General features: G+C 41.5%; 1 protein-coding gene across 2 annotated transcripts in view; it reads right to left on the bottom strand.

Moving 5' to 3' along the window:
• Positions 1-220: 220 nt before the first annotated feature.
• LOC106571840 (ubiquitin carboxyl-terminal hydrolase 11) overlaps positions 221-10,613 on the bottom strand; it is a 25,854-nt gene continuing 15,461 nt past the window's right edge. The window contains exons 17-21 of one of the 2 annotated variants that reach the window (XM_014145312.2): positions 10,432-10,544; positions 2,118-2,267; positions 1,816-1,931; positions 1,649-1,737; positions 221-1,555 (exon numbers count right to left, since the gene is read on the bottom strand). In XM_014145312.2, coding sequence (XP_014000787.2) covers positions 1,382-1,555; positions 1,649-1,737; positions 1,816-1,931; positions 2,118-2,267; positions 10,432-10,544 — 642 coding nt within the window. In that variant the 3' untranslated portion in view covers positions 221-1,381. The remainder of the gene's footprint in view (positions 1,556-1,648; positions 1,738-1,815; positions 1,932-2,117; positions 2,268-10,431; positions 10,545-10,613) is intronic. The other variant, XM_014145313.2, reaches the window with a different exon arrangement.

The following is a 10,613-nucleotide window of genomic DNA, read 5'->3' as shown; positions in this document are numbered from 1 at the left end:
GGCCAAGCAGCCGCACACATGCCTTAGATCACCATGCGCAATGCCAAGCATCGGCTGGAGTAGACGACTCTGGGCTAGCGGAAACACGTTCTCTGGAGTAAAGAATCACGCTTCACCATCTGGCAGTCCGACGGACAAATCTGGGTTTGGCGGATGCCAGGAAAACGCTACCTGGCCAAATGCATAGTGCCAACTGTAAAGTTTGGTGGAGGAGGAATAATGGTCTGGGACTGTTTTTCATTGTTCGGGCTAGGCCCCTTAGTTCCAGTGAAGGGAAATCTTAATGCTACAGCAACATCCTAGACGATTCTGTGCTCCCAACTCTGTGACAACAGTTTGGGGAAGGCCCTTTCCTGCTTCAGCCCCCGTGCACAAAGCAAGGTCTATACAGAAATGGTTGGTCGAGATCGGTGTGGAAGAACTAGACTGGCCTGCAGAGAGCCCTGACCTCAACCCCGTCGAATACCTTTGATGAATTGCAATGCCGACTGCGAGCCAGGCCTAATCGCATAACATCAGTGCCCGTCCTCACTAATGCTCTTGTGGCTTAATGGAAGCAAGTCCCCACAGCAATGATTCAACATCTAGGGGAACGCCTTTCCAGAAGAGTGGATGCTGTTATAACAGGAAAGGGGTCACCAAAATCATATTAATGTCCATGATTTTGGAATACGTTGTTTGACGAGCATACTTTTGGCCATGTAGTGTATATAAATCACATTGCAATATTTCTCTTTCTGTTAATGCAGTCCCTGATATAAAGAACATTGAGTAACAGGGGAATGTAATCTCATTTTTAAATCAGGAGTAAACTGAATTAGTTATCTGTGTCGTTAACCTCAGATGTTGTGATTTACCTTCTAGAGCAAAATGTATTCAATTCTATTCAAAGAGCCTCAAGGAAATCTTCCTCGAATTGAGCTCAACACCAGTAATCAAAGTTTGAGGTAATGTTTGCAGCAATGCATCATAGCAGATGAATAGTGGTGCACAGATATTCACAATTCATAGGTCTTGATTGAACCAACTAAATTATAATTGCTTATGTCCAATCACTAAGGGGTCCATTTGGCATCAGCATAGACAGACACTACATACCTTAGTCTGTGATTAAGCAATACACGAAATCATCATTCAACATTCTTCTATTACATTGGTCTCCCCAGATTTACTAGATCATAATTTTTTTTTAGAAGAAGCATAAATTGCATTCCTCACACTTCTGCACCAGCCTGAGAATCTAGCCTCCGCTTCTCACACCTTGTTCAATGCAGAGGAGAGGCAGAAGGTTCAAGTTTTTTGAATGGAAAATAATTAAAAAATATAAAATCAAAGCCCCATCCATTCAGAAAAAAAAAAATTATAATAAAAAAGATCTGCTTCAGTCTGTTTCCATGTTGACACAGGAAGTGGCTCTCTCCATCCCATCATGTTTGTGGGAGTTGACATCATTTGCAGGCTGGGCGGGAGAGGAGGAGCTGTCCGAGGGGGGGAGTAAAGTGGGCTGACGAATCTTGTCTTGTCGGTGGTAGAACAGGAGGTAGGCAGCATTAGTCTGGAAGGGTAGAGGCAAGGGAGGGGAGATCATGACGACATTGCAAGAAACATTTTTCAAAGGAATTCTAAACTTTTCAGTAGCTAAACTTACCACAATTTGTTCCTCCCTTGCATACGTCACCTTGTTGTCATCGAAGTAATACCATTGTCCATTGTCTTTGTTCCGGGCATAGCTGGTGTCTGTCGAGAGAGCAGAAAAATGTGTTGAACAAAATGAAGGCATATGACAAAGTATGACATACAAAATCAAAATCTCACAATGTCCATCTCGGAGTCCGCCGTAGTGGTTGGAAACTGCTATCAGATCATATCGGCTGGGTGGCTCTCCGTTTGTACCGGTCTTCCTCAGCAGACAACCTGAGAAGTCGAGGTGTCTGCAATAAAGAGAAACAGGTTGGATGAAGATGGCACCTGTGAAAAAGCGCACTAATAACTCTGTAGTGGATTGAGTGGAGGTGTGGAAGAGTAATAGTCACACTGGCATCCTTCCCACTTAAAAATTTAAATATGTACAGAATGTATTATATTACAGTAAAAGAGACAGACATGATATAACCAACCTGAGAGGAAAGTCAACGATGATATCTAACTTCTCCCTGGAGTACTTGGTGTAGGAGAAGCGTTTCAGGTGGATGATGAGAACCTCAGGCAGTGACCACAGGTCCAGTTTCTTAGTAGCCAGTTGGTGTTTCTTACATATTGGGCAGTACCTGCAGCAAACATATGCAACACAGAAGACAATTGCACACAAATCACAGCTAGTTAAGGGCTAGGGGGCAGTATTGACATGGCTGGATAAAAAACGTACCCGATTTAATCTGGTTACTACTCCTGCCCAGTAACTAGAATATGCATATAATTATTGGCTTTGGATAGAAAACACCCTAAAGTTTCTAAAACTGTTTGAATGGTGTCTGTGAGTATAACAGAACTCATATGGCAGGCCAAAACCTGAGAAGATTCCATGCAGGAAGTGGCCTGTCTGACAATTTCTTGCCCTTCTTGATTATCTCTATCCATTACAGAGGATCTCTGCTGTTACGTGACACTTCCTACGGCTCCCAGAAGGCGGCAAAAAGCTGAATCGTGGCTTTGCAGGCTCTGGTTGAAAAAAAGTATCGCGTTTGGGTAGTGGCTGGTTACAGTACTGTGAGACTCAGGCGCGTGCCCGCGTCGACCGAATGCTTTGTTTTCTTTCCTCTGTTTACCTAAACGCAGATTCCCGGTCGGAATATTATCGCTTTTTTACGAGAAAAATGGCATAAAAATGGATTTTAAAACAGCGGTTGACATGCTTCGAAGTACGGTAATGGAATATTTAGAATTTTTTATTTACACTTATTTACACTTCGGATAGTGTCTTGAACGCACGAACAAAACGCCGCTATTTGGATATAACGATGGATTATTTTGGACCAAACCAACATTTGTTATTGAAGTAGCAGTCCTGGGAGTGCATTCTGACGAAGAACATCAAAGGTAATCAAACTTTTGTAATAGTAAATCGGAGTTTGGTCAGGGCTAAACAGCTAGCCGTGATGGCTGGGCTATGTACTCAGAATATTGCAAAATGTGCTTTCACCGAAAAGCTATTTTAAAATCGGACACCTCGATTGCACAAAGGAGTTCTGTATCTATAATTCTTAAAATAATTGTTATGTTTTTTGCGAACGTTTATCGTGAGTAATTTAGTAAATTCACCGGAGGTTTGCGGGGGGGTATGCTAGTTCTGAACGTCACATGCTAATGTAAAAAGCTGTTTTTTGATAAATATGAACTTGATTGAACAAAACATGCATGTATTGTATAACATAATGTCCTAGGTGTGTCATCTGATGAAGATCAAAGGTTAGTGCTGCATTTAGCTGTCTTCTGGGTTTTTGTGACATTATATGCTAGCTTGAAAAATGGGTGTCTGATTATTTCTGGCTGGGTACTCTGCTGACATAATCTAATGTTTTGCTTTTGTTGTAAAGCCTTTTTGAAATCGGACAGTGTGGTTAGATTAACGAGAGTCTTGTCTTTAAAATGGTGTAAAATAGTCATATGTTTGAGAAATTGAAGTAATAGCATTTCTAAGGTATTTGAAAATCGCGCCACGGGATTACACTGGCTGTTGCGTAGGTGGGACGATTTCGTCCCGCCTAGCCCAGAGAGGTTAACATAACGCATGAAACACACCGAGATCTCACTGCCGATAGGTACTTATCACCGTTCCTTCTCTTGCCAGAACAAAAGCAGTACCTGCTGCGTGCCGACCTGGTAGCAACCAACCTATTGATTCTCAGCAGCATCGCAACGCTTGTCAGTGGCCAACAACATGGCTCAAAATCAGAGAGCAAAAACCCACATGTTAGAAAGGAAAACCTTTTTTTTTTTTTAAGAGGGCATTTTCCCGTACATCCACGGATGAGCCAGTCACACTTCATATGCAATATAGGGTATGGGATGGTAGCTAGCTAAGTGCACACAACACTATGTACTTCCCAAAAGCTAGCATTGACATTATAATTAAATCACAATGGATTACCTAGTTTCCATGAGTTAGTGCAGTGTCCTTAGCTAGCTATGTTGTGCTAGCTAGTGAATATGCTAGCAAGCTCAACATTTGGCTATGGACAGGCACTGGCAAAATGGAATTACAGAGAGTGAAATAAATTGTGTCTTCGTCATCTTGCTAGGTAGTTATCTAGCTGTGGCCATCTGGCTAGTGTCAACAAGGACTTTCAAACAAAACAAAAAAGACCATAAGCAATACGCAAGGATATGCATTGCCAAACAACACTACTGCCACCTTCTGGTTTGGAGTATTTTAAAATGGCTGTGTGGTTTTTCTTGTCTAGGTGCTGTCCTAACATAATCTAATGATATGCTTTCGCCGTAAAGCCTTTTTGAAAATCGGACAGTGTGGTTGGATTAATGAGAAGATTATCTTTAAAATGGTGTATAATACTTGTATGTGTGAGAAATTTGAATTATGAGATGTTGTTTTGAATTTGGCGCTCTGCTATTTCACTGGCTGTTGGCGAGGTGAGATGCTACTGTCCCACATACCCTAGAGAAGTTTAGCCACAGCGCATTTTGAAAAAAAATCGTTCCCATTTTCAACGGCCTACTAATCAAACTCAGAAGATAGGGCATGCATATACTTATTATATATGGATAGAAAACACTCTAAAGTTTCTAAAACTGTTTGAATGGTGTCTGTGAGTATAACAGAACTCATTTGGCAGGCAAAACCCTGAGACATTTTCTGACAGGAAGTGGATACCTGATGTGTTGTATTGACTTTAAACCTATCCCATTGAAAAACACAGGGGTTTAGGAATATTTTGGCACTTCCTATTGCTTCCACTAGATGTCGCCAGTCCTTTCACAGTGGTTTGAGCCTTATAGAGTCAAAACTCAGTGAATGACAGGAGTTTGAAATTGGTCACAGGTGATGGGCCATCACCATTATGACGCCCGGCGGCCATGTCTGCCCCCACCTTTGGAAACGGTTTTAAAGGCCATGACATCATCCCCCTCGAATCTTATTGGCTCTCTTGGTGTTAGAGGCCCTGAACATTTATTTTATACAACGTTTGACATGTTTGAACGAACCTACATGCGCGAGGATTGCTTTCATTATGAACTGCAGAGCTGCGTTTGGAGAGAGCCATAGGACGCGCTACCAACATCAGGCTAATGGAACGTGAAGTATGGACTTTTTGACCGAAAATACATCTGTTGTGGACCTGGGATGCTTTCTGATGAAGACAACTAAAGGTAGGCGATTATTGACAATATTATAGAAGATGAGATGGTTCATACTGTTGCGTCCAAGATGGCGCCGAGCACTGTATATTAGCTGATTTTCTGAGTATCGCATCTCCTTTTATCGCAAAGTGTGATTACCCAGTAAAGTTAATTTAAAATCTGGTATGACGGGTGTTCTCAAGAGATATTCATCTATAAATGTTAGATTGACAATATACATTTAAAAAATCGTTATAGTATAGCAATTTATTGAAACGTAGCATTGTTTACCGGGACGCTTTTGAGGGGAAATTAGGTAGTCAACGTCAGACAGAGATGTAAAATGCTGTTTTTATATATAAATATGACCTTTATTGAACAAAAGAATGCATGCATTGTATAACATGATGTCCTAGGGGTGCCATCTGATGAAGTTTGTAAAAGGTTAGTGCTACATTTAGCTGTTTATTGATAATATGTGATGGAAGTGGTTGGTCGGAAAATGGCTATGAAGCTGCTTTTTACGATGGACTCATCTAATATAATCTAATGATTTGCTTTTCCTGTAAAACCTTTTTGAAATCGGACGACGTGGGTCGATTCAGGAGAGGTGTATCTATAAAAAAAAAATATATATTTTTTTTATTTTTGTAAAAAATTATGATAATTTTTTAATGCTAATTGGCGATATGATTTTTCGCTGGATTTTGATCCCGCTAACGGGATCAGATGCTCAAGAGGTTAAAGGCCCAGCGCAGTGAAAAACGTTACCTTCCTGTGATTTATATACATTTCCACACTGAGGTTGGAATATTACTGTGAAATTGTGAAAATGATAATGCCGTTTTAGTGTATGAACTGTTTGAAGAGACCACCTGACATTTCAGCCTGTTTTGGTGGGATGAAGTTTTGGCCTGCCAGGTGATGTCACCAGGCGGTAAATTACACTGAACAAAAATATAAACGCAACATGTAAAGTGTTTATCCTATATTTCATGAGCTTAAATAAAAGATGCCAGGAATGTTCCATACACACAAAAAGCTTATTTCTCTAAAATAGTGGCGGTGGGATTATGGTATGGGCAGGCATAAACTACGGACAACGAACACAACTATAGATGGCAATTTGAACGCACAGAGATACTGTGACGAGATCCTGGAGCCCATTGTCATGCCAATTCATCAGTCGCCAATACCTCATGTTTCAGCATGATAATGCACAGCCCCATGTCGCAAGGAGCTGTACTCAATTCTTGGAAGCTGAACATGTCTGTTCTTCCATGACCTGCATACTCACCTGAGATGTCACCCATTGAGCATGTTTGAGATGCTCGGGACAGCGTGTTCCAGGTCCCACCAATATCTAGCAATTTCCCACAGCCATTGAAGAGTGGGACAACATTCCACAAGCTACAATCAACAGTCTGATCAACTCTATGCGAAAGAGATGTATCGCACTGTATGAGGCCATTGGTCGTCACACCAGATACTGACTGGTTTTCTGATCCATGCCCCTACCTTTTGTTTTAAGGTACAGATGAAGTCGGAAGTTTACATAAACTTATATTGGAGTCATTAAAACTCATTTTTCAACCACTCCACAAATGTCTTGTAACAACCTATAATTTTGGCAAGTTGGTTAGGACATCGACTTTGTGCATGACACGTAATTTTTCCAAGAATTGTTTACAGACAGATTGTTTCACTTATAATTCACTGTATCACAATTCCAGTGGGTCAGAAGTTCACATACAGTAAGTTGACTGTGCCTTTAAACAGCTTGGAAAATTACAGAAAATGATGTCATGGCTTTAGAAGCTTCTGATAGGCTAATTGACATAATTTGAGTCAATTGGAGGTGTACCTGTGGATGTATTTCAAGGCCTACCTTCAAATTCAGTGCCTCTTTGCTTGACATCATGGGAAAATCAAAAGAACTCAGCCAAGAACTCAGAAAAACAATTGTAGACCTCCAAAAGTCTGGTTCATCCTTGGGAGCAATTTCCAAACGCCTGAAGGTACCACGTTCATCTGTATAAACAATAGTACGCAAGTATAAACACCATGGGACCATGCAGCCGTCATACCGCTCAGGAAGGAGACGCGTTCTGTCTCCTAGAGATGAACGGACTTTGGTGGTCGAAAAGTGCAAATCAATCCCAGAACAACAGCAAAGGACCTGTGAAGATACTGAAGGAAACCGGTACAAAAGTATCTATATCCACAGTAAAACGAGTCCTATATCGATATAACATGAAAGGCTGCTCAGCAAGGAAGAAGCCACTGCTCCAAAACCGCCATAAAAAAGCCAGACTACACATGGGGACAAAGACCGTACTTTTTTTGAGAAATGTCTTCTGGTCCGATGAAACAAAAATAGAACTGTTTGGTCATAATGACCATCGTTATGTTTGGAGGAAAAAGAGGGATGCTTGCAAGCCAAAGAACACCATCCCAACAGTGAAGCACGGGGGTGGCAGCATCATGTTGTGGGTGTGCTTTGCTGCAAGAGGGACTGGTGCACTTCACAAAATAGATGGCATCATGAGGTAGGAAAATTATGTGGATATATTGAAGCAACATCTCAAAACATCAGTCAGGAAGTTAAAGCTTGGTCGCAAATGGGTCTTCCAAATGGACAATGACCACAAGCATACTTCCAAATTTGTGGCAAAATGGCTTAAGGACAACAATGTCAAGGTATTGGAGTGGCCATCACAAAGCCCTGACCTCAATCCTATAGAAAATTTGTGGGCAGAACTGAAAAAGCGTGTGCGAGCAAGGAGGCCTACAAACCTCTCTGTCAGGAGGAATGGGCCATTGCTCTGTCAGGAGGAACGGCCAAAATTCACCCAACTTATTGTGTGAAGCTTATGGAAGGCTACTCGAAACGTTTGAACCAAGTTAAACAATTTAAAGGCAATGCTACCAAATACTAATTGAGTGTATGTAAACTTCTGACCCACTGGGAATGTGATTAAAAAGATTTAAGCTTTAGTAAATCATTCTCTCATTTCACATTCATAAAATAAAGTGGCGATCCTAACTGATCTATGACAGGGAATTTTTAATAGGATTAAAGGTCAGGAATTGTGACAAACTGAGTTTAAATGCATTTGGCTAAGATGTATGTAAACTTGACTTCAACTGTATCTGTGACCAGATGCATATCTGTACTCCCAGTCATGTGTAATCCATAGATTAGGGCCTAATGAATTTACTTCAATTGACTGATTTCCTTATATGAACTGTAACTCAATAAAATCTTTGAAATTGTTGCAGGTTGTATTTATATTTTTGTTAAGTATAGTTAATAGACCAATAAGAGTTCCAAAACTCTGATAATAACAGCTAGTTTTCAGTTTTCCCCTCCCTTCTCAGAACACTCCCAGACAGTCCTAGTTAAATTCTTGAAAATTGCTCTTTGCCAATTTTTGTTTTCAATTCAAAAGGGTCAAAAATAAACAATCACAGTTACAGTGAGGAAAAAAAGTATTTGATCCCCTGCTGATTTTGTACGTTTGCCCACTGACAAAGAAATGATCAGTCTAATTTTAATGGTAGGTTTATTTGAACAGTGAGAGACAGAATAACAAAAAAATCCCAAAAAACACATATCAATTTATAACATTTTTGACTTGCATTTTAATGAGGGAAATAAGTATTTGACCCCCTCTCAATCAGAAAGATTTCTGGCTCCCAGGTGTCTTTTATACAGGTAACGAGCTGAGATTAGGAGCACACTCTTAAAGGGAGTGCTCCTAATCTCAGTTTGTTACCTGTATAAAAGACACCTGTCCACAGAAGCAATCAATCAATCAGATTCCAAACTCTCCACCATGGCCAAGACAAAAAAGCACTCCAAGGATGTCAGGGACAAGATTGTAGACCTACACAAGGCTGGAATGGGCTACAAAACCATCACCAAGAAACACAAAAGAACTGTCAATCTCCCTCGGCCTGGGGCTCCATGCAAGATCTCACCTCATGGAGTTGCAATGATCATGAGAACGGTGAGGAATCAGCCCAGAACTACACGGGAGGATCTTGTCAATGATCTCAAGGCAGCTGGGCCCATAGTCACCAAGAAAACAATTGGTAACACACTACGCCGTGAAGGACTGAAATCCTGCAGCGCCCGCAAGGTCCCCCTGCTCAAGAAAGCCCATATACATGCCCGTCTGAAGTTTGCCAATGAACATCTGAATGATTGAGGACAACTGGGTGAAAGTGTTGTGGTCAGAGGAGACCAAAATGGAGCTCTTTGGCATCAACTCAACTCGCCGTGTTTGGAGGAGGAATGCTGCCTATGACCCCAAGAACACCATCCCCACCGTCAAACATGGAGGTGGAAACATTATGCTTTGGGGGTGTTTTTCTGCTAAGGGGACAGGACAACTTCACCGCATCAAAGGGACGATGGACGGGGCCATGTACCGTCAAATCTTGGGTGAGAACCTCCTTCCCTCAGCCAGGGCATTGAAAATGGGTCGTGGATGGGTATTCCACCATAACAATGACCCAAAACACATGGCCAAGGCAACAAAGGAGTGGCTCAAGAAGAAGCACATTAAGGTCCTGGAGTGGCCTAGCCAGTCTCCAGACCTTAATCCCATAGAAAATCTGTGGAGGGAGCTGAAGGTTTGAGTTGCCAAACGTCAGCCTCGAAACCTTAATGACTTGGAGAAGATCTGCAAAGAGGAGTGGGACAAAATCCCTCCTGAGATGTGTGCAAACCTGGTGGCCAACTACAAGAAACATCTGACCTCTGATTGCCAACAAGGGTTTTGCCACCAAGTACTAAGTCATGTTTTGCAGAGGGGTCAAATACTTATTTCCCCTCATTAAAATGCAAATCATTTTATAACATTTGACATGCGTCTTTCTGGATTTTTCTGTCTCTCACTGTTCAAATAAACCTACCATTAAAATTAGACGGATCATTTCTTTGTCAGTGGGCAAACGTACAAAATCAGCAGGGGATCAAATACTTTCCCCCCACACTGTAGGTACTTTATTGTTACCCAGAAAGGATTTGATATAGAGATAAAAACAGCTGCATTGGACCATTAACTATATTCAGCATAATTCTTGTTAGATACATAGAATGAAATGACAGGTGTGAGACAGCAGTACCAGGGGTTTTCTTCCTCCAGGATTTCCACAGTGGTGAAGAGCTCTATGCACTCCTGCAGCTGCACTGTGGTCTGCTGATGAGGGACCTCCATGCTTTGGTGTTTTACATACTTCTGTGGATGGAAAGATGTCTGGAGTTTGCTAAATGACCAGCAACCAGGCTATGTTCACGCTGCTGGCCC

The sequence above is a fragment of the Salmo salar genome, chromosome ssa15, assembly GCF_905237065.1.
Source record: "Salmo salar chromosome ssa15, Ssal_v3.1, whole genome shotgun sequence".
In the NCBI taxonomy this organism is placed as follows: Eukaryota; Metazoa; Chordata; class Actinopteri; order Salmoniformes; family Salmonidae; genus Salmo; species Salmo salar.
The sequence above is the reverse complement of the archived record's forward strand: the minus strand, read 5'-3'. Positions and strand labels throughout refer to the sequence as shown.